The 20,781-nt window shown below is 44.3% G+C and overlaps 10 protein-coding genes across 14 annotated transcripts; 5 read left to right on the forward strand and 5 right to left on the reverse strand.

Annotated features, from left to right (window-relative positions):
* The first annotated feature begins 117 nt into the window (after nucleotides 1-117).
* Charon (charon) lies at nucleotides 118-2,171 on the forward strand. Its single transcript, XM_018004215.2, has 3 exons — nucleotides 118-942; nucleotides 1,005-1,216; nucleotides 1,300-2,171. Exons 1-3 carry the CDS (start codon nucleotides 265-267, stop codon nucleotides 2,126-2,128), a joined length of 1,719 nt encoding a protein of 572 aa, XP_017859704.1. The 5' UTR covers nucleotides 118-264; the 3' UTR covers nucleotides 2,129-2,171.
* An 87-nt stretch (nucleotides 2,172-2,258) lies between these two features.
* Nucleotides 2,259-2,866, reverse strand: LOC108609851 (zinc finger matrin-type protein 5). Its single transcript, XM_018001625.2, has 3 exons — nucleotides 2,675-2,866; nucleotides 2,488-2,622; nucleotides 2,259-2,428 (listed from the first exon to the last, which is right to left on the reverse strand). Exons 1-3 carry the CDS (start codon nucleotides 2,802-2,804, stop codon nucleotides 2,292-2,294), a joined length of 402 nt encoding a protein of 133 aa, XP_017857114.1. The 5' UTR covers nucleotides 2,805-2,866; the 3' UTR covers nucleotides 2,259-2,291.
* Nucleotides 2,867-2,891: 25 nt separating this feature from the next.
* cnir (cornichon-like protein) lies at nucleotides 2,892-3,934 on the forward strand. The gene is made up of 4 exons (XM_018004514.2): nucleotides 2,892-3,100; nucleotides 3,165-3,292; nucleotides 3,354-3,548; nucleotides 3,608-3,934. The coding sequence occupies exons 1-4, from the start codon at nucleotides 3,023-3,025 to the stop codon at nucleotides 3,678-3,680; spliced, it is 474 nt and encodes a 157-aa protein (XP_017860003.1). The 5' UTR covers nucleotides 2,892-3,022; the 3' UTR covers nucleotides 3,681-3,934.
* LOC108611734 (uncharacterized) lies at nucleotides 3,838-5,333 on the reverse strand. The gene has a single exon (XM_018004513.2). It carries the CDS (start codon nucleotides 5,085-5,087, stop codon nucleotides 3,969-3,971), a length of 1,119 nt encoding a protein of 372 aa, XP_017860002.1. The 5' UTR covers nucleotides 5,088-5,333; the 3' UTR covers nucleotides 3,838-3,968.
* A 19-nt stretch (nucleotides 5,334-5,352) lies between these two features.
* On the forward strand, nucleotides 5,353-7,285 carry SerRS (Seryl-tRNA synthetase). Its single transcript, XM_018004512.2, has one exon. It carries the CDS (start codon nucleotides 5,554-5,556, stop codon nucleotides 7,057-7,059), a length of 1,506 nt encoding a protein of 501 aa, XP_017860001.1. The 5' UTR covers nucleotides 5,353-5,553; the 3' UTR covers nucleotides 7,060-7,285.
* Nucleotides 7,286-7,427: 142 nt separating this feature from the next.
* LOC108612067 (uncharacterized) lies at nucleotides 7,428-11,562 on the forward strand. The gene is made up of 5 exons (XM_018004959.2): nucleotides 7,428-8,105; nucleotides 8,164-9,515; nucleotides 9,578-9,968; nucleotides 10,028-10,548; nucleotides 10,603-11,562. Exons 1-5 carry the CDS (start codon nucleotides 7,884-7,886, stop codon nucleotides 10,751-10,753), a joined length of 2,637 nt encoding a protein of 878 aa, XP_017860448.1. The 5' UTR covers nucleotides 7,428-7,883; the 3' UTR covers nucleotides 10,754-11,562.
* On the reverse strand, nucleotides 10,954-13,196 carry GABPI (zinc finger DHHC-type palmitoyltransferase GABPI). 3 transcript variants are annotated; one of them, XM_089465317.1, is made up of 4 exons: nucleotides 13,104-13,196; nucleotides 12,753-12,885; nucleotides 11,718-12,614; nucleotides 10,954-11,657 (listed from the first exon to the last, which is right to left on the reverse strand). In XM_089465317.1, the coding sequence occupies exons 3-4, from the start codon at nucleotides 12,569-12,571 to the stop codon at nucleotides 11,474-11,476; spliced, it is 1,038 nt and encodes a 345-aa protein (XP_089321443.1). In that variant the 5' UTR covers nucleotides 12,572-12,614; nucleotides 12,753-12,885; nucleotides 13,104-13,196; the 3' UTR covers nucleotides 10,954-11,473. The 3 variants fall into 3 exon arrangements, with proteins under 3 accessions (XP_089321443.1, XP_089321444.1, XP_017859760.1); XM_089465318.1 differs by having other exon boundaries at nucleotides 13,071-13,124; XM_018004271.2 differs by lacking the exon at nucleotides 13,104-13,196 and having other exon boundaries at nucleotides 12,753-13,062.
* LOC108611562 (histidine protein methyltransferase 1 homolog) lies at nucleotides 13,187-17,598 on the reverse strand. Of its 2 annotated transcripts, none has more exons than XM_089465322.1 (4): nucleotides 17,461-17,598; nucleotides 13,889-14,293; nucleotides 13,661-13,827; nucleotides 13,187-13,602 (listed from the first exon to the last, which is right to left on the reverse strand). In XM_089465322.1, the coding sequence occupies exons 2-4, from the start codon at nucleotides 14,229-14,231 to the stop codon at nucleotides 13,195-13,197; spliced, it is 918 nt and encodes a 305-aa protein (XP_089321448.1). In that variant the 5' UTR covers nucleotides 14,232-14,293; nucleotides 17,461-17,598; the 3' UTR covers nucleotides 13,187-13,194. The 2 variants fall into 2 exon arrangements, with proteins under 2 accessions (XP_089321448.1, XP_017859761.1); XM_018004272.2 differs by lacking the exon at nucleotides 17,461-17,598 and adding an exon at nucleotides 14,359-14,485.
* On the forward strand, nucleotides 14,467-17,130 carry Sf3b2 (splicing factor 3b subunit 2). The gene is made up of 5 exons (XM_018004270.2): nucleotides 14,467-14,607; nucleotides 14,663-15,291; nucleotides 15,347-16,316; nucleotides 16,380-16,624; nucleotides 16,684-17,130. Exons 1-5 carry the CDS (start codon nucleotides 14,584-14,586, stop codon nucleotides 17,057-17,059), a joined length of 2,244 nt encoding a protein of 747 aa, XP_017859759.1. The 5' UTR covers nucleotides 14,467-14,583; the 3' UTR covers nucleotides 17,060-17,130.
* On the reverse strand, nucleotides 17,341-20,741 carry Prp40 (pre-mRNA processing factor 40). 2 transcript variants are annotated; one of them, XM_089465316.1, is made up of 7 exons: nucleotides 20,595-20,739; nucleotides 20,059-20,523; nucleotides 19,760-19,992; nucleotides 18,641-19,698; nucleotides 18,210-18,575; nucleotides 18,060-18,140; nucleotides 17,341-18,005 (listed from the first exon to the last, which is right to left on the reverse strand). In XM_089465316.1, exons 2-7 carry the CDS (start codon nucleotides 20,487-20,489, stop codon nucleotides 17,712-17,714), a joined length of 2,463 nt encoding a protein of 820 aa, XP_089321442.1. In that variant the 5' UTR covers nucleotides 20,490-20,523; nucleotides 20,595-20,739; the 3' UTR covers nucleotides 17,341-17,711. The 2 variants fall into 2 exon arrangements, with proteins under 2 accessions (XP_089321442.1, XP_017859758.1); XM_018004269.2 differs by having other exon boundaries at nucleotides 20,059-20,741.
* Between the last annotated feature and the right edge of the window lie 40 nt (nucleotides 20,742-20,781).

Raw genomic sequence — 20,781 nt, forward strand, 5'->3', positions numbered from 1 at the left:
TTAAAAAATTGTGATTATTATTTAAAATATTTTCAAATATGGCCATATATTGCCATCGATAGGCTCAAAAACCATGTATGGTTAGTGTTGAAAAACGCCAAGAGCGAAACGATATGTGCCAATCAACACTGGCATGCACTTGATCGGGATTATTTGGTGCAAGCGTGTTGGGGAAAAACCAACATTTTATATTTTCAGCAGAGGAAATCAAGACATCCCCCGAGGTAGACTACATACGTCGCAGTATATAGCAAAACGTCAGCAATGAAGAAAGTGTTATTAACGAAATCACAGCACAAGTTTGTGACAACAGATGTGATAAAGAAACCACAAAACCTTGTCACAACAGCGGCTACCACAATGAATTTAGCGAATGTGCGTGTAATGCATATGCAATCCGATGTAATAACCGATACATATATGCAACGAAAATCGTTTCAGTCCATCTACGAAGAGATTTTCAAGTTGCTAATGCGTCTCCCAGATAAGGCGTTGCAACAACGTGTAATCGACGCTATCAACGGGCGAAGTGATAAGTCCTCTATCTTAAACCCCAATCAGTGTAAGCAGTGCTCCATAAATGAAAAACAAAAAGCAATTAGCCTAAAAGTGAATGCGTCAACACAAACAGAAACATTAGAGACTAAAGAGACTAACAGTAGTAAAGCAAATTTAAATGAGTGTGTTAAACAAAAAGAACCCGTGAAACAAAAAGAACCCGTGAAACAAAAAGAACCCGTGAAACCAGCTAAAAACGAACCCGACTCCCCCAAAACACAATTAACAGAACCTGCGAAAGTGCCACGAAAACGTGGCCGTAAACGTAACACATGTGTGCCACAAGTGGTCAAAAGATCAGCGGCCCAAATGGCGCTACAAGAACGCGAGGAGAAGCAATTGACGCCCCTCCCGGTGCCCAAAAAGAAGAAGCTGGAGACAATCGTAAGCGATAATCACGTGATAATCCCACAGCCATTACTAATCCATTGACTTGTTTGTCTCAGGCGCCCAGTCGGTCGGAGAGTCCAGCCAAGAGAGATATGCAACGACGAGACTCTTTCCTTTCCAATTTATCTGCCGATCTAAATAATGTTAATATAATGGACCTCGCCAATGGATGGGACAATTATATTAACAATGATATTCAAAACACGATCTATACAACCATGGAAAATGAATACCGAAAAGCAGATATCCTATCCGTCGAAGGTTTGCTGTAAGTCTTGCCTCAGTTCTATATATTTATATATGTATATTTGAATATATATTATTATATTCTAACTTTGACTCCTCTTTCAGACCTATTCACGATGCTATTTTGGTGGACGACCTTCAAGGTGTTCAACGACAAGCCTATGTCTGGTCCAAGCTGAAGGGCGACGTTGACTTCAATGAACTAGTGAGCGCGGATGGCGAGGATTGCCTGCAGCTGGCTCTGACCAACGATTGCGATGCGGAGATTGTGAAAGTGATATTGACAGCAGGCGTGTTACCCAATCATATCTATGAGGACTCCAACACTGCGCTTCACCTCGCTATTATCAATAACGTCCAGTTGGAGTCACTGCGTCAACTAATGTTGCGAATCGATCTTAATCTGCTCCTGAAGACGAACGACGATGGCTACACAGCTCTACATATCGCCGTGCGCCATAATCGCTATAAAATGGCTGAGATAATATGCGACACAATCGATCAAAGGGAACTGGGCGAACCTGTCTACAAGCGGACCTCGAGTGAGAAGGAAGATACATCGATAGATAATAATAGTAAGGGAATGGATGCCAAGGATGAGAAGCAATTTGCCAAGTTCTATGAGCATGCTTGTGATCGATTGGACAATAATACAGATAGATTGCTCAGACGTGCGCTAAAGCATGAGATACTCAATGCCTCGGAGGCACGAGCGGGCAATGTAAGCCTCTTCTATGCAATTGAGGGAGAGCTGGAGCATTTATGTTATTTCTTGCTCGCCCATCTAACAAATCCCGATGAGGAGAATTTGAGCGGACATAGTCCTAAATCGTATCATTATGAATTCGCTCGAGTGCTGCGCATTAATCTAAAAATATCACGTGTTATGGACAAAGTGGTTGGCATACTGAATGGTAAATCTAGGCATATCTAAATATAAGTAGTAGTTAATAAAATTTGTTTGTTTTTCCCCTAAATTATTGCTCTTTGTATCTGTATGTATTTGTATTTGTACAAAGATTGTATTTGTACGAATACCAACACTGTTTCGCATAATAGAAAACTTTGATGTTGCAACAATTTTGTATTTGTTTATTTTAGCCCCAATTTAAATCCCAATTTGTTTGCTTCAGCTTATTCATGTCAATAGGTTGCAGTGAGGGTGGCAAATTACATTTTCTGGTTACTTGGGGATTCCTCTTTTTCTTTGAACGTTTCTTCTTCAGTTGACGCACTGCAAAAGTGTGTAAATAAGTTAAAAATAAAACATTTTCTTGGAATTTAATGATGCACCTATTTTTTCGAGCTGTTTCATTTGCTTATCACTATAGTGCCGGAAATTACAGAACAACTGAAATCTACAGTAGCCCGCCAGGAAGCGTTTGCATGGCTTTTTTGTGCTCTCTACAGCCAAAACTTTTTTGGGATCTAAAAAATTGAATTTAATAAATATTGTTTGCTTAACTAAATATCCCAGTACCTTCAAATCGACGCATATAGGTTGCCTTGGCAGCCGTGTGTGAAATGCCTGCATTGTGTAATTTACGCACGTTTAGATCATTTTTCATAAAGCAACAACAGTAATCACAATAATAGCTTTTTCCCCCCATTTAGTAAATTATAAACTGGTTTCGTTTGTTTTTAAACAGCTGTTTTGTATGGTGTAGCGTTGCCAGCCTGCTAGAGATGTGATATCTATGTTACAGTATTTTCCAGCACTGTTCATCAGCACTAATTAACAACAACAGCGAAAATGCTGAAAAATATTTATTTAAATTAATTTTAAGACCCATAAGTATTAAGTGAAAAAAATATAAATAGCTCAAATATGTTTCTACCCGAAACAGCTGTGTTCTGCATCACATTGCTTATATATGGCGGTATACTTCTGCTATTAATTTACTATGTAAGTAGCAGGTGCGAAAAACGAAATTAAGAAAAACAAAATTTTAATACTTCAATTTGAGCAGGTGCTGACGCTAGCTGATTTGGAGTGCGACTATTTAAATGCACAGGAATGCTGTCGCCGTCTCAACTTTTGGGTCATTCCCAAATTTGGCTGCCAGGCGCTGCTCTGCGCTATGCTCCTCATCTGCGGGTTGGTCTAGAAGACATTATCTGTTTAAGTGTACATATATAAATAACATATTTATCTTTAGGCACTGGATCATGTTTCTGATGAACCTGCCCATGGCCGTCTGGCTATTCTATGAACTGCAAAGCCAGCGTCGCGATAGCCTGGGCGTTTACGATCCAGTTGATATTCATAGTCGAGGACTGCTCAAAGTGCATTTGAGGAATTGCATGATTTATCTGGGTTACTACTTTGTCATGTTCTTTGTGGGCCTTTACTGGTTTGTTTATAACATTATCTATTATCTATGTGTGCAATAACTATTTGTCTCTTCTTCAGCTTAATTTCTGCATTGCTTAAAGGCGATCCCATCAAACGGCACGAGGATGATGAAATTATTACCGGTTTTTAAGTCTCTCCATGCCAAAGGCTTCCAGTGAGAAAAGTGGACGAAATGTAGACAGAGCTAGTCGCATAATTAGTAATCACTATTAACTCAAGCTGCTTGTTGATTTTACATTTTCATCTACCATTCAGCAAGCGGCGCTTATTTATTTTATTCACTCCCATTCAATATCATTTGTTTTTTATTTATTTCATAGCATCTATAGTCATTTAAGCGTATTCGAATAATATACATCACACATGAATTATATGTACAGAAAACCTTTGTTTACCATCCGATCCTTCCTAGCTTCAGCTACTGTAGAAAATCGACAACTTCTTCGAGTTCCCTTTGCCTCGCCTGCTTTTGTGCCCAACGAGCTTCCGCTGTCTTTACATTCACAACCCAACGATCGTGAGCGAGCTTTATGCCACATACTCCAGGCTCTATGGTTTTCTTGCAGCTAGTGGACGTGGCTTCTAGTGTTCCTCCCCTGCCCATGTATGTCTGCGCATCGGATCGAGGATGTCGCCGCTTGGCAGGGCAAAGCTTTCCACCCTTTGGAAACGGCGGCTCAGCCAAATAATGCTTAAGGCACCCTTGATGGAAGAGGTGGCCACAGTAGACACGTTCTACGAAGCCATCCGCATGCTCGTCGAGCACTAGGTTCTCTGGCTCCTGCTGCAATACTGTTTTATCACAAATGGGACACAACTCCTGGTGGAAATCTCGTGTAGCTTCGAGGCAAAACTTTAGCGTGCGATAGAGACTGCGAACGGGCTGAAAGTTGGCCAGCTGCTCCTTGTTCAGTCGCAACGGTGGCTCCACGCACTGGCGTGCTATCTCCCGCGACTGCCCATTGAGGTAGCGAATCAATACATTGGGGAGATTTGATTGCTGGCCACGCAACTCCACCGACTGATTGGGATACGAGTCGGGCACAGCGGCTGTGACTCGGTAAACATAGTTTCCGCCACGAGCTATCAATTCCACACTGCTCGTGCGTTGCTTCAGCTTTAATTGGCTGCCTCTATTATCCGCCTGCTCTTCGCTCTTTAGATCCATTCGCAGTTGCTTAATTTCGTCTAGGCAAACGCAGAGGGGATTATCCAGCAAATATTGCTGAGCAAAGCTCAACACAAGCAAAGCCTGCGGCCCACCCAAGTGCTCCCTAGCATAAACATCTATAAGTCTAGTTAGTTCCGCATGAAATTTCTCAGAATATACTTTACTCTTCAGCTCCACTAAAATAGCCGAAGTTTTCGGATAATCTTCTTCGGGAAAACGTAAACAAACGGTCAACGTGCGATTTGGGCGGTGTGGCAGCAGGTCGACTCGCACCAGTGTCGCGCTGCAGCTTATTATTTTGCTATCTGCAATTTGCTGCTCACATTTAGCGCGAATGTCACACAGTTCGCGGTCGATCAAATCCATGTTGGGCGGAATAATATAAACAACAAAGTTTTGTGTTGATTGCAATGAGAATTTTTGTAAATAAATGTCAAACCAGGGCTGGTGTGTCAAGAACTATCAGAAGAGGCCATTAGATGCCGATTCCAGCAATCGCATGTTAGTAATGCAATAAACATGATAGCTTTCAAAGTTATTTGTTTGAAGTTTTGCAAATATAATCAGTATTGTAATCAATAAAATCGTAACTCTTATAAGAAAACACTTTAAGCCAGGGCTGCTCTATCAAAACAAATAACCATATCACTGGTTATTCAATCGAATAAGAACCAATACACCAGCAGTAGCAGCCCTGGTCTTAACAGCTGTCGATGAAAAGTAACAGTTACACATAGGTTAGCTCATCTCTATAGCCGCCACGTTTTGGTAAACGAAACGAATCGCTGACGAAATCTGCAGTGAAAATTGATTAAATTGAAAAGCGTTGAAAATGGTTTTGGATTTGGATCTATTTCGCAAAGACAAGGGCGGCAATCCCGATGCGGTGCGCGAGAATCAAAAGAAGCGCTTCAAAGATGTCGGCCTCGTCGAGACCGTCATCGAAAAGGACACCGAATGGCGTCAGCGTCGGCATCGAGCCGACAACCTGAACAAGGTGAAGAACGTCTGCAGCAAAGTTATTGGCGAGAAGATGAAGAAGAAGGAGCCCCTAGGCGCCGATGGTGAGGAGGTGCCCGCTTCGGTACGCTCGGATCTAACGCAAATCACAGCCGAAACCCTGCAAGCGTTGACGGTGAATCAAATCAAGCAATTGCGGCTGCTCATCGATGATGCGATGACCGAGAATCAAAAGGCGCTGGAGCTGGCAGAGCAAACCAGGAATACTTCGCTGCGTGAGGTGGGCAATCACTTACACGAATCGGTGCCCGTTTCCAACGACGAAGACGAGAATCGTGTGGAGCGCACGTTTGGTGATTGTACGAAGCGTGGCAAATATTCGCATGTGGATTTGATTGTCATGATCGATGGCATGAATGCTGAGAAGGGCGCCGTGGTGTCCGGCGGCCGTGGTTACTTCCTAACTGGCGCCGCTGTCTTCCTGGAGCAAGCCGTCATACAGCATGCCCTGCATTCGCTCTACCAGAAGGACTATGTGCCCCTATATACACCCTTCTTTATGCGCAAGGAGGTGATGCAGGAGGTCGCCCAGCTGTCGCAATTCGACGAAGAGCTGTACAAGGTGGTGGGCAAGGGCAGCGAACGGGCCGAGGAGAGCGGCACAGATGAAAAATACCTGATAGCCACCTCGGAGCAGCCGATAGCCGCCTATCATCGTGATGAATGGCTGCCAGAGGCATCGCTACCAATCAAGTACGCTGGCCTCTCCACGTGCTTCCGCCAGGAGGTGGGCTCCCATGGACGTGATACGCGAGGCATCTTCCGGGTGCATCAGTTCGAGAAGGTGGAACAATTTGTGCTGACCTCGCCGCATGACAACAAATCGTGGGAGATGATGGACGAGATGATTGGCAATGCGGAGCAGTTCTGCCAATCTCTGGGCATCCCATACCGCATTGTCAACATTGTTTCGGGCGCACTGAATCATGCCGCCTCTAAGAAGCTCGATTTGGAGGCCTGGTTCGGCGGCAGTGGCGCCTACAGAGAGCTCGTCTCCTGCTCCAATTGCCTGGACTACCAGGCACGTCGACTGCTGGTGCGCTATGGCCAGACCAAGAAGATGAATGCAGCTGTAGACTACGTCCACATGCTGAATGCCACAATGTGCGCTGCCACGCGTGTCATTTGCGCCATCCTGGAGACCCATCAGACGGAGACGGGCATTAAGGTGCCGGAGCCTTTAAAGAAATACATGCCCTCCAAATTCCAGGATGAAATTCCATTTGTGAAGCCAGCGCCAATTGACTTGGAACAAGCTGCCGCCGACAAACAGAAGTCCAAGAAGGAGAAGCCGAAGAAGGATCCTGCAGCTGCCTAAGCTAAAGACTAACTTTTATACCGAATGACCCCTAGAAGATGGTACAGCTGCCTAACGGACAGATTCATCCCAATCCCAATCCTCAAGCCACGCGATTCACTCAGCATAAATTAAGCTTTCAAAATTGTGTTATTATCTATTATATATTTATCGCATTTACTGCAAAAACGTTTTATAATTAAATCGGGCACAAGTTGCGCTTCACAATGCAAAAGCTATAGAACAATATATTTATCTTCTATTTTAAAAAAAAATATATATATAGATATTAAAAATATCAATAACAAGATAAGATAGTCATTGAAAGCTTTTGAAGTATATTGCGCAAGTATGGGGTGTATGATTATATATAAAGCTGTTATCTTGATGCGTAGAAGATAATTTTATAATCGAATTGATTTCTATACTTTAAATGATTAACAAAATATCTCAACTATTTTGGCTTTAATAAATTGAATTTGAAACGCCTAAAGCCTGGGATACTTAAAACAAATGAAAGTTTCTGTTATATATAGGTATTATAATGACTTTCTTAGGCATAGGTCAAATATTAGATTTAGGAGATCTAGGTAATTGTTAAAGGTGGAATGGATTGGGGGGTATCTGCTAGTCGGATATTTCCATCTCGTTTTCCACTTACAGTAATCTTTGCAACATAGCAACCCGCGATATATAAATGCTAAGCTACTACAGTAAACTCAGCCGGCGATTTCTGGTTGCCTGGACGACGTCTCCGAAATTTGTTTACAAGCAATCCTTAGTTTTACTTTAAGTTGAAAGAGAAAATTTCGTTAAGGATAAGGCTTATTGCAGAATTATTCACAATGTCACTCCAGAAACGTCGTGAAAAATTAAGCAAACCCACGCGCTGGGATCGCATACGGAAGCGTCAGCTGAATGCCAATTCCTTGGGTCTGAAAACGGAGGCAGTGCGTCGCTTCATCGAAGTGGACTATGTGGATCGTAAGCAGGCGCAGCTGCTCATCGATGGCCAGCCGCAAAAGCAGCTGAATCCGAGCGTTGTCATGGACATGCGCCATGAGATGGTGAGTTCCAGGAGGGCTAAGTTCCAATTAAGGGCTAAGTATTTAATTCTCGCTGCAGTTCGCCAAGATTCCACGTCAGCTGCCGCTGGCCACAGTGGCTTTTGGCAGCAATCTGGAAACCACTAAAGCGCACAATTTGGAAGTGGAGCAGCGTTATATGAACAATCAGCTGCAGAAGTTTCGCCAGCAGCTGGCCAGGCAGCATCCACGCGTGCAGGAGCGGAAGATACACGTGCGGCCCACCAAGCCGGACTTCAAGCTCAATCATGGACCACTGATGCAGAGCTTGTCGCAGGCAGCTCAGCACATTGACAACTTCTACAAGACTCCCGTGGATGCTCTGAGCCAAGCTGCGCAGCTGTGCTCCATGCGCAAGCAGCTTGCGACGTCGTCGCTGCTGCAGCAGCTGGAAGGGCAGCCCGAGGCGGAGGCCGACGCAGATACGGATCAGAATTGGCTGCAGGTGAAGCCGGATGAAGTGCAGGCGGAGCTGCGCGAGGAGGTGGACATGCTGGAGTATCGCAAGTTTGTCAAGCAGGTGGAGTTAGACGAGAGCAGGAATCTGCTCCATAAGAGATGCCGCACGCCAAGCCCTCTGCTGACCACGGAGGAAATGTTCCGACCCATGCGTGCGGCAGCTGAGCGACAACGGCGGCACATGGAGGAGGTGAAAACGGAGGAGGAACAGCGGGCTCAACAGCAGCCAATGGAGCAACAGCAGCCGAGGGAACACACGCTACAACGCGAGGCATCCACTTGCTCCAATACCAGCGAGGGCATTGATTCCGTCATCTCTGATCTGGCGGAGGAGGCTCTATACGAACTGCAGCTCGAAGCAGCGCAGCAGGAGCAAGAGCAGGAGCAGTTGAAGCAAGTCGAGGTGGATGTGGTAGAAACGACAGTCGACACAACTATCAAGCTGGTCAAATTCCAACTGCCGACGCCGGAGACAACTCCGTCGCCCACGACCTCATCCGTGGAGCAGCTGCAGCCGCTGCTCATACGTCGCATGGAAATACCAAAAGTGGTGGTTCAGCCCAAACAGCAGACGGAAAAGCCGGAGGAGAAGCAGCCATTGGACAGCAGCTCGGATGCAGCTCCTGTTGAGAGGGAAAAGATTATCGACGAGCTCTTCCATCCACGCAGCGAATCGGAACTGAACTGCTTACGGAAGCATTTCCTCAAGTGGATACACTATACTACCATGGAGAAGATAGAGCGAGAGCCCGGCAAGACACACGTGAATCGTGCGGCGAAGATCAATGCATTTCTGGACAAGCTCCGGCAGGGGAAGAGGCGCCTGCGTAGCAACAAGCGACCCACAACGCCAACCGATGCGGACAAGCGAGCTCAGCGATCGATGGAACAGCGCGAGGAGGCCGTCAAGATGGCCAAGCAGTTTAAGACAAAGTAGGCAATGCCAATAGCTTAAGGATTAGTCTCTTCCCTCATCTAATCCTTTGCTTCCACAGACTCAAGGTGCAGCAGGACATCATTGACCTGCAGCGCGTCAAGCTGGAGCGGCAGGAGCGTCTCATAATGCAGCTAAAGCTAAACAAGCTCAGCGAGGAGGCGAAGGCGGCGCGTGAGGATCTCAAACAGGAGCTGAAGACTGTCATTCGATGCGGCGATCCCAAGGCCAAGGCCAAAGCCAGATGCCTGCAATTAATTGGCAGCCTGCGCGATGCGGAGGATGAGGAATTCGAGAGGCTGCAGGGCAGGGCGTTGCTGCAGCCGCGCTTCCTGCAACACATGCAGGAGCGAGCGCTGGAGCGAAGCGTGCGGCATGAGCAAGCGCGTCAGCGTAGGGCACAGGCGGAGGCTGAGCGAGAGGCTGCCAAGTTGGCTTTGGAGGAGGCAAAGGTAAGTCAGGGCAGGCATATAGAAACATAGACATATACACTTACCTGCTGACTACACAGCGCCAGGAGGACGAGGAGGCCAAGCGGCTGCGCATTGAGGTGCTGAAGGAGAAGCGCCGCCAGGAGAAAATGGCAAAGGTGCTGAAGGAGCGCGAGCGCCAGCGTTTCCTGGAGAATCAGCGCAAGGCTCTTGAGTTTAGTCGTCGTCTGTTCCTGCGCCTGGGCATGGAATGCTTCAAGCGTCTCATTCAACGCAAGCGCGACAATCTGGTCAAAAGCGAAGAGTTCTGCCGTCGCCTCTACAAGCGCAAATTCTTTGTGGAGTGGCGCAAATACGCGGAATTCAGCGTCCGACAGAAGCACATACGGGCCGAGCTCTGTTACGAGAAGGCACTAAAGCGCAGAGCCCTGCAAGAGTGGCGTCTTTATGCCGTGGAGCAGCGCAACAAGATGTTGGTGGCCATCGACTGGCATGCCTTGCGCTGCACGGAGCATTGGTTCGGCCGCTGGCTAGGCTATACCACCGGCTGTCGCCTGATTGAGGACACGAAGATGCAGCAGGCTATCTCGCATCATGAATGGTAAGTGCTTGCAGTATATATCAACAACATTACCTTACTCTGATTCTCCTTTAGGCATCTCAAGTGGAAAGTCCTGGATTGCTGGCGACGCTTACCACAAATTTTGCGCTTAGAAAAGGAGACGGAGGAGCGACGTCAGCGTTGGCGCATGAAGATCTGGGAACTGCTGCCCGATTACAAGCCAAGAGAGGATAGTTTATGGTAGCTTTAATATTGTTTGGTATTGTAAATTTACTTTTTTGGTTAACTCAACGGTATCGTAAAGATAAGTCGTTGTTTTCAAAGCAGAGTTGCATGCGCACAGTGGTGGCACAACTAATAGATATACCTGTAATTACACTTTTTTAGTTCTAATTGGAGAACAGAACTGACCCAATTGTTAGACCTCCCAATAATTAGACAAAATTGTATATTTTAAATATTGTCTTTATGAATATTCATTTTATTTTTATTCAATAAATTGCTTTATCTAATAGAAGCGACAACATAAGCGAAATTGCCAAATTAATTTTTACAATAAGTGTGGTTTGTCTAACTTAAACAAGAAAAACAAATAATAATTAGAACAATTACATTTTAAGAACACCTTTGTGCGAAGCTCTAAAAACTATTAATACACCTTAAATTGTATCATATATTGGGATAGTTTCCTTGAACTTATATTTTAACATATTTCGATTAATTGTTCAATCACGACTAAGGCTCTGAAATAGTTGTAATACTAAATGCTTAAACGTATTTCTACATAAGCTTAAATTGCGCGCTCGAGCTTGACCCTAAATATATAAATAAGCACATATACATTAATATGTATAGCTTAATATCTAATTGGCTCCGACAGCAGCAGCTAATACATTGAAGAATTTGTAGCTCAGTGTAAATGTTGCATTAGTTTAGTATTTGGTATTTTTTGGTTGATTTCTCATTACTTTAAAATTGCGCGCCAATTGCTCCAAACACGATTCCGACTCCCATTGGGAGTTGAAATACGTTTATACTCGTGCAAAGTGGTGCCGCGCCACCACAAAAACAATTGACGGAGTAGAACAAAAGTAATAAAACCAGAGATCAGCAAGGCATACGCAGCCACAACGAACGAGATGCCCAATCTAATTATGAAGGAAAAAAGATTAAATAAGTGATGTTATATAATTTGAGCTCCAACTCACTCAAAGTCCTCGAAGACCTCGCTGCAGTCATCGGGTAGCAGGAGAGGAATTCCTAGCAGACGCACCACTAGGAATGGATGACAGACAGCAGTCAATGTCAGATTGGCGCCCAGCAGCAGAGCACATTCAGAGAGGACCAAGGCCAGCAGGTAGCAGCGATAGTTGCTTTCGCCAATGCAACAGTTGAGCCAAAAGCTGTGATGGGATCGGCGCTTCACACAGCTGCCACAGATGACACAGTGATAGGCACGTCGAGGTGTTACCTTGCGACAAATCTCACAGATGTTTGGCTGCGAATGTTGCATAAGACCCGCATCTTCATTCTCCTCCTCATCGTCCTCGATGCCCAGCACAGTGTCCGCCATGAGGGTAACTGCTTCATGTGCTTGCTGTTCGGCCTGCTCCTCACCACTGGAGGCTTCCGTGATGCCTGGCAGCTCATCTCGTGGCGTGTTTCCGTATTGCGTCGTCACCAGATCCAGTGACGCCAATTTCTGTACACGATAAAGCATATAAAGTGCTCCGATCGACAAGCTAAGTAACAGATAATTCTCCTCTGGTAGCAGCTCCAGCAACGGCACCGCAGACTCAAAGATGATGGCCATGTAGCAGACGGAAAATACAACCCAGCTGCGAAAGAAACTCGTCTTTGTGGCCGTACGCTCAGCCACTTGCAAGCCCCAGCAGGTGAACCCAATCAGCGTTAGCATCATCACAATTGCCGTCTTTGCATTGAGTGCAGCCAAGCAAATCATGACCGGGATAATTAAAGCTGGAGCCAAAGCAGCGGGCGAGATGCGCTTGGCGCCGCCCCGCCAAGGCAGACGCAGTCGATCCTGGAACGCAATCAACATGTTGTCCAAATTGCGCTTATCAATGGGTTTGCAGAAGATAAATCTGAAAATAGTATGTGGATGTAGATATATTTCTTTTGAATTCAATCCAATTTATGGTATGCATTTGACTATGGCTAAACGTAACTTTAGCCCGAGTTTCCTTCGATTCGCTTGCCATGTCTTGTGCAATTTTTCTTACCTTGTGCATACCAAATCAAAGTCTTCGCAATTACAACAGCATCCTAGTATATGAAATCGCTTCCTATCATGTCCAATATATTCGCAGCAGCAAAGGCTACGATTTTCCTTTTCCTCCCGTTCGGCTTCTTCAGCTGCAGCAATAAAATTCGACATTCAAGCCGGATCGATTTGCAAGTTTTGAACAAAAGAAAAAGTTTGTTTTATAGCCACGCAGCGTGTGTGGAAGAATAATTTGTTTATATTAATTTAAGACCAGCCACAAGGTGGGAATAAAATGTGAAATTGAATACTATATTTAAACATATTAAAATATTACTTTTAATAGGCACTTCAATTACTTTCTACTTACACGCTTAACTCTTCAGCGATAACAACAAAAGCCCACCCCCCCATCACAGGGTGACCTGTGACCGTAAAAATCATCGGCGATAGTTGATTTTTTATTGTAACTTTAATTCAATTATGCCGCGCTTTAAATTTTCGTCAGCATTCCATAAGTAGTTAGTTTTAAAAACATTCTCACTTTTAACATAATCAATAAATTGCTCTAAACCACCGCCTACACCGAAATAATGTGATTTGCCAGCTACTAAAACCCTTCCATCTTTCTTGAGGCGTTTTCGGAATGTTTCTAAAAGCTTTTGTTGGTTTTCTATGTTGTAAATGGTTTCTGATGACAGTATTATATCATATTTTTCTAAATTATTTGTGAGCTCCGCGAAATATGACCAGTCGCCTGCATAGAAGTGGCACTTCTGTAGGAGCTCCATTTTCTCATCATCGTTTAACGTATCTTCGAAGTTAAGCAGCACATTTGGCATTGTTATTTTCTCTAAGACATCCTTGTTCTACAAAAAATTACAAGGTTTATTAAACAATAATGATATGGTATAACTGTTAACTTACATAGTCTTGAAAGTCAACTTTTGCGCCACATTTAAAGGCATATATGCCTAGAAGTCCGGAGCCACAACCCAAGTCCAAAACCAACTTCTCTTTCCAATCCGATTTTTCAAAGTTTTTCGAAAGATATATCAGTAAATCATCGGTACATTCCCAAATTTTGGCACCACCTGGTGTTATAAGGTTTTGTATATACAGGTAAAAGAAAATACTACATTTTATTTATCAAACCTTCATAGACGCCTGCTATTAAGTCAGAGTGACTTTCTTCTGACTTCCTTAAGTCCTGGGTGTCTAAATCATTGTGTTTTTTAATATCTTCTAGCAGAAAGCCCGCAATCAGATGTCGTAATTCGATATCGCCGATAGTTAGTTCTTTTGCGTTGAGTTCGAAGATATCCAAATTTTGTAAGAGATCTTTCGTTGGCTTTATTTCCTCAGCTTGATACCAGTCAATCTTTTCTTTTTTCTTTGGCAAATCTGATTTTGGCTTTTCAACAATTTTCGGTTTTTTAAAAGGACTTTCAGTATCCGATGAATCGGACTCGTTCACTTCAAAATTGAACTCGAACATTTTAGCACTCAAGTCACCCTGTTTGTTTTGGTTCACTGTTGTTTGACCGGCAAGCAGAAAAACTGGCGCAAAGAATAATTTTAAGTAATTATTATTTTTGGAAATCTATAAATATGTTTGTTTTTACCTAATAGTAATTTAATTTAACTGAAACTCAGTTGTTAAAAATGTAATTCCACACACTAAGTGGAAGCACGCTGCTTACACCAGATTATCGATAACATTAACTAGTGGTGTGAGACCGGAATCGGCTGAGCCACCACAAAAGTCAGACGATAAACGCGAATAGGACATCACCAAATTTTGCATTTTCGCTGGACTTTTTGTTTATTTTATTAAAAATATAATAAAAATGGCTGATCAAATTCAACCTGATGTAAGTAAAAAGTTTGAGATTAAAGCTTTAAAATTAAAAGAAACATTTCCAACAGGGCGGTCCCCCGGCGCCATTGATGTCCATTCGTTTCGAGCCGCAGCAAACGGCCGAAAATGCGGCTGCTAATGGCAGTGGAGCCGGCGACGTTGAAGGCGCCCAAGTGGCTGTTGAAACTAAGAAAGCGGCTGAGCTAGTGTTACCAAAAGCGCTAGAAGATGTGTTGGCACTCAAAGATCAGCGTGTGGCTGAATTTGATGTGGACGTTGATGCAAGAGGGGGCCTTGCTGCAGACGGGGGCTCGCAAGACGGCGACTTCGCCGATGTAGGCGATGATAGCGATGACGAGGCCGATAACCAAATAAATGGTAATACCAACGATAAATCTAGCAAGCAAAGTAAGGCGGACAAAAATAAAAAGAAGAAACGTCGCAAGAAGCAAAATAAAAAGTTACGACAAAAATTGGAATTGGAGCGACAACAGCAACTGGCACGACGCTCTGAGCCAAGAGAGGAACCCGAGGAAGAAGCCAAAGCAGCTGGCAGTGACGATGAAGAGCAGCCAGCGAAGGAAAAGGAGTCTAAGAGAGAGACACGCAGCAGCAAAAAGAAGAAGGACCGCGAAGAGAAAGAAAAAGTTAAAGAGCGAAATAAGTCGGAAAGCAACGAGGAAGATGTAACCATTGAGTAAGTACACCCAGCTTTGGGATTTCTTTTAATATTAATACATCCACAATTTAAGGTATGTGCCGGAGAAAATTACCATAGCAGATCTGGCGCCCATGTACCGTCAATTCTATCGTGTATTTGAGATCTTTAAGCTGGAGAATAAGCCAAAGCCCGTGGAAAAGGATAAGGCAGCTCTGGATGCCGAAGCACTAGCAAAAGCTAAGAAATCCTCGAACAAAATGCACGACGACGATGACGATGATGCCGACGATGACGATGACAATAAGGAAGACAAAGAGAAGTTATCCAAGCGCAAGTTAAAGAAGCTTACACGCCTCAGTGTAGCGGAGTTAAAGCAATTGGTTTCCCGACCAGATGTTGTGGAAATGCACGATGTGACAGCAAGAGATCCCAAATTGCTCGTCCAGCTGAAAGCGTATCGCAATACGGTGCAGGTGCCACGCCATTGGTGCTTCAAGCGTAAATATCTGCAGGGCAAACGTGGTATTGAGAAGCCGCCATTTGATCTGCCCGCCTTCATCAAGAAAACTGGCATCATGGAGATGCGTGAATCACTGCAAGAGCGCGAGGATGCAAAAACTCTGAAAGCGAAAATGAGGGAACGTGTTCGCCCTAAAATGGGCAAAATCGACATAGACTATCAGAAACTGCACGATGCCTTCTTCAAATGGCAAACCAAGCCTCGCATGACCATTCACGGAGATCTGTATTATGAGGGCAAGGAGTTCGAGACACGTCTCAAAGAGAAGAAACCCGGAGATTTGTCTGAAGAGTTGCGTATTGCATTGGGTATGCCCGTTGGACCAAATTCGCACAAAATACCGCCTCCATGGTTGATTGCTCAACAACGTTACGGACCACCGCCCTCGTATCCGAATCTAAAAATACCCGGCCTTAACGCGCCCATACCAGAGGGCACTTCGTTTGGCTATCATGCCGGTGGCTGGGGTAAGCCGCCAGTCGATGAAAATGGCAAGCCGCTCTATGGCGATGTATTCGGCATGAATACTCTGGACTTGGATGTGAGTAGATTAACTAACAAATATCATATGAAAGCAAATATGAATCTTTCATTTCGTTCACAGAATGGTATTGATGAGGCAGACATTGAGCGCAATCAATGGGGTGAGCTGGAGTCGGAGTCGGAGGAATCTTCCGAAGAGGAAGAGGAGGACGGTGAGGATCTGGGCAACCAGCAGGATGAAACTGGCCTGGTTACACCTGTCGAGGGTCTGGTCACGCCGTCTGGTCTAACCAGTGTTCCCGCGGGCATGGAAACACCCGAAAATATTGAGCTGCGCAAAAAGAAAATCGAAGCCGAAATGGAGGAGTAAGCTTATAATGAAATCATCTACAAACAAGAAAAGCTAACCTGTAATCCTCTTGTAGCAATGAAACACCTGTACTCTACCAAGTGCTGCCAGAGAAGCGCACCGATCGCATTGGCGCCTCCATGATGGGCTCCACACATGTGTATGATATTGGTGGCGCCGGCGCCGGTGCAAATAAACAGCCACCCGTACGCTCCACAACGGATCGTGAAGGCATTGTGGAACTTGCTTTGGATCCGAGTGAATTGGACCTGGACAACGATGCGATGGCTCAGCGCTATGAGCAACAAATGCGCGAACAACAGAATCATCTGCAAAAGGAGGATCTGTCAGACATGTTGGCCGAGCATGTGGCTCGACAGAAATCCAAACGCAAGCGACAACAAACTGACCCGGCTAAGACCACCAAGAAGTACAAGGAATTCAAGTTTTAGTGCATCAATTTCTTTGCTAAGATTCAAGATTGTCATTGAAAAGAAAATAATAGTAAACATTTTAAAACTGATTGCAACTGCATTTACTATTACTTAAAAGTTTATTATGTTTTTCAGTTCAGCCAGCGAACAAAATTTTATTCAATTCCCAAAATTGAGCAGTTCTACGTAACGAAGTTAGCACAAAGATATTATCAAAATTTACAATCGTATAACAAAAGTTTCTTCAAAATTAATGAGATCATTACAACCTCTCCTTTGAATAAAAAATGAATAACTCGTTCGTTTTGTTGTTCACACAAAGTGCGAATATTATTTCTTTTGCTTGATGTCTTATAAAATGATCATATTATTATTCAAATTTCTTTACAATAAAACTTAGCGCTGATGAAAAAACTTACATATTCTGTTGTTGCCTGTTGTGTGTTGCGACAGGTGGCCAAAAAAGGATTCCCGAGCAAAGCAAGTGAGGAGCTGTGCGATAGTACAAATACATTATAGCATTTACAAACTATATATGTAGCTGTAGCTGAATGAACGTATCTTTTATACAACTTATACAACTAGGCGCACGAACTCCTTGCGTATCTATTTATGGCCATAGCTAACTACGCTAACTGGTGTTGTGGTCCGTTTATCTATAATATCTTGGTCATTCGTCCAGATGCTCATTGAGCTGGGCCAGCAGCGCTGCACGCTTGGATTCCAGTTCGCCATCACTCAGCGTCAGCTCCTCATTTCTAGATGTCGCCGAATCAGATTGAGCTGCAGGACTGAGCGGAGTCACTGAACGATTGTTCTGATGCCGTTGTTTGCTTTCCTTGTCCCGTTTGGTGCGCTTCTCTTTTTTCTTCTTTTTAGCGGGCGAGTGGGAATTTGAATCATTTTGCTGCAGGGCGGCAGCATTGAGGGGCGACTGATTGATCAAGTCCGATTCGCAAGATGACTGAAACAATAAATGTTGTCAGTGAATTTAAGTAAATCCATTTCAAATACTTACGGCTCTGGATTTGTTCTTGCGTTTCTTCTTCTTCTTTAACAGCTTTTCACTCTCAATGCTGCCAATTGAACTAAGCGAATTCTAAATGATAAATAAATATACAAAAAGGTTATTAGATAAGTTATTGACCATCAAATTCGTTTTACTTACGGAGCGTGATTTGGAACGTCGTTTCTTAGATTTTTCCAGTTCAACCAGCTCGTTTTCAATATCTGATCTAGACGTAGACCTAACACGTTTTTTATGCTTTTTATTCTTTTTGGATTTACGCGAGCGCGAATGATGGTGACTACAGGCATCTTCGCTCTCTTTGATAAAGTCCTCCCAAATCTTTTCCACGCCAATTTCTTTTTCATACAAGGCAAAAGCTTCTAAATGCTCGACCAGCTTTTTGGCACTGTCGTAGGGCTCGCTGACCGAGACATTCGCCTCCAACCATTCGTTTTTGATTTCATTTTCTAATTTACGCAAACGTCTTACTTCCTCCTTCATGCGCTCCTTTTCAATGGCCTCGGCCTGCAATTGAGATAATATATATATACAAATTTACTTTTATTATGATTTGAATGGCATTTATTTACCTTTTCCAGCAGCGCGTTATAGGTGAGCTTCACATTGCCCGCATCCAGGGTGGCGGATCGTTTGTCCTCGCACACGACGGTGGCGAAGTCCTCAAAGGATGTTTTCGCTTGCACTACAAATTGCTTCTCTTTGAGTATCTCACGTATGATCTTCTTTTCATCATGGAAGCGAGCTTTCAAATTCTCTACATAGAACTTAAATAGATCTAAAGGAGTAGATCCACTTTGACCCAACATAGCAGAGAATCGTATATCGGCCGATATAATGGGATATAGTTCTACCCACAACGACATGGAGGTGAGCTTTCCCTCTTCGTGAAGGGAATCGAGCAATGCGAGAAAAGCATCACGATTCTTACGCTGTTGCCGCTTTAACCTTTTCTTTTCCCTTTCCCGTTCCTCTTCCTCTTCCTTTTCCAGTGTGCGAATATGTTCCTCGAACACAATGAGCGCATCCTCTTTGTCCATGCCAAGCAGCGTCACATCGTTTTTAAATGCTGCATTATCCAGAAGCATAACCTGCGCTTCTGACCATGTGGTGGTGTACGTAATGGAGGTCATTGATTCCAGCAGCTCGCTGAGCACCTTCATATTCCTTTTCTTTAGTAAGCGAGCCTCCTCTTTCTCTCTCTTGGCCAAATTGAAGATGCAATCCTCATATATATCGCGCCGATCCTGTTCGGGCACTGCTGTCCAAGTTCGATTGTTGGCAAACACCTCTTCGCAGCGAAAGTATTTCATTTGCGAATTCATCTTATCGCTCGACATGAGAAACTGTTCCAAATCCTCTTTCGCTTTCTTAGCACGCAATCGCGATTCCTCGCGTTCATCTTTTATCTTTTGTGTTTTGTAGGCGTTAAAGGTTTGTTTGCGTTCGTTAAGATTTTTGAAGGCATTGTATCGCGGATCTTTGGATATGATCTTCACACACTGATCCCAGTTAGCAGTGGATGGTACATTACGATCGCGCAGAAGCTCCTTGAATGCCTCAATTGCCTCGCGCTTATCCTTGAAGACAAGGGTGTTATTTTCGGTGCCATTTTTATCATCTTTCTTATCTGAATATTCAAAGGATTCATTGATTGATTATTAATTGATATCTATGCTCCGTCTACTTACTATTCTGCTGTGGGACCTCGATGGCTGCTAACGTGGCAGCCATTGCCTGATCCATGGCTGAAGAACTATTTTCATTGCTACTCGGAGTCAGAGGCGAGTGAATTTCCGGCGTGGGTATTCGCGGCACTGTGGGCAATGCTGCAGGCAGTATATTGGCCAATGCCACGTGTGGTACCATGCCAGTCAAGCTGGACGAGGTCATAGCAGCCACAGCTTTAGCCGCTGCTGCTGCTCTGGAATGATATGTACACAATTTTGGTTAATCTTGGTGTTAATAATATCTACACTACAATACTTACTCCTCCGCCTTAGCTTTAGCCTTCATATCCAAATATTCCGGCGGTGGCTCCCAGCACGTTTCCTTGGTGCTCACATTGTGATAGTAAACCTTGTTAGCATCTGACCGATATTCCTTCCATGGACATTGATTATGTAGCAGCTCGGCAGGTGTCATCAGCGCCTCCGGTTTCTCCCACGAGCTTTGTTTTGTATTTTGATTATAGTAATACGGACGTCCGTCCGGCGCTTTATGTTCCGTCCACTCCGTATTCGAGGCAAGGGCACCGAATGCAGCTGCCAGTTCGGGTGGCGGCGGCGCTCCGAAGCCTGGCGGAGGCAAGTTAAATGGTGGCACTGGAACCATGCCCGGCGTGTGAGGATGTGTGTATCCCATGCCGCCCATTGCTGCAGCTGCTGCGGCTGCGGCAGCGGCGGCTGCTGCTGGCGGCATCGGCTGCGGTATAGCTGCATTGCCATTGCCAGCGCTAGGAGGAACATTCATATTTTCACTATTTTGCTATATGATTTAATGAATTTAACGTTTTGGTACGAGTACCGGTCGTTTTGTTGCGGCAGCCAATTCGATGCTTTTGACACAAATTGCAAATTTTAACTATTCTTTTTTTTACACTTCTACCGTTTTGTCATTCACAATGTTTGCTGCGTGGTTAATACGGAAAAGTATCAAGAAGCAGAAGATTTTTTTTTGGTATTCTCAAGACACTTGATACTTATCGCAATAA

This window comes from Drosophila arizonae, chromosome 3 (genome assembly GCF_054131065.1).
Source record: "Drosophila arizonae isolate 15081-1271.41 chromosome 3, UAZ_ARI_1.0, whole genome shotgun sequence".
In the NCBI taxonomy this organism is placed as follows: domain Eukaryota; kingdom Metazoa; phylum Arthropoda; class Insecta; order Diptera; family Drosophilidae; genus Drosophila; species Drosophila arizonae.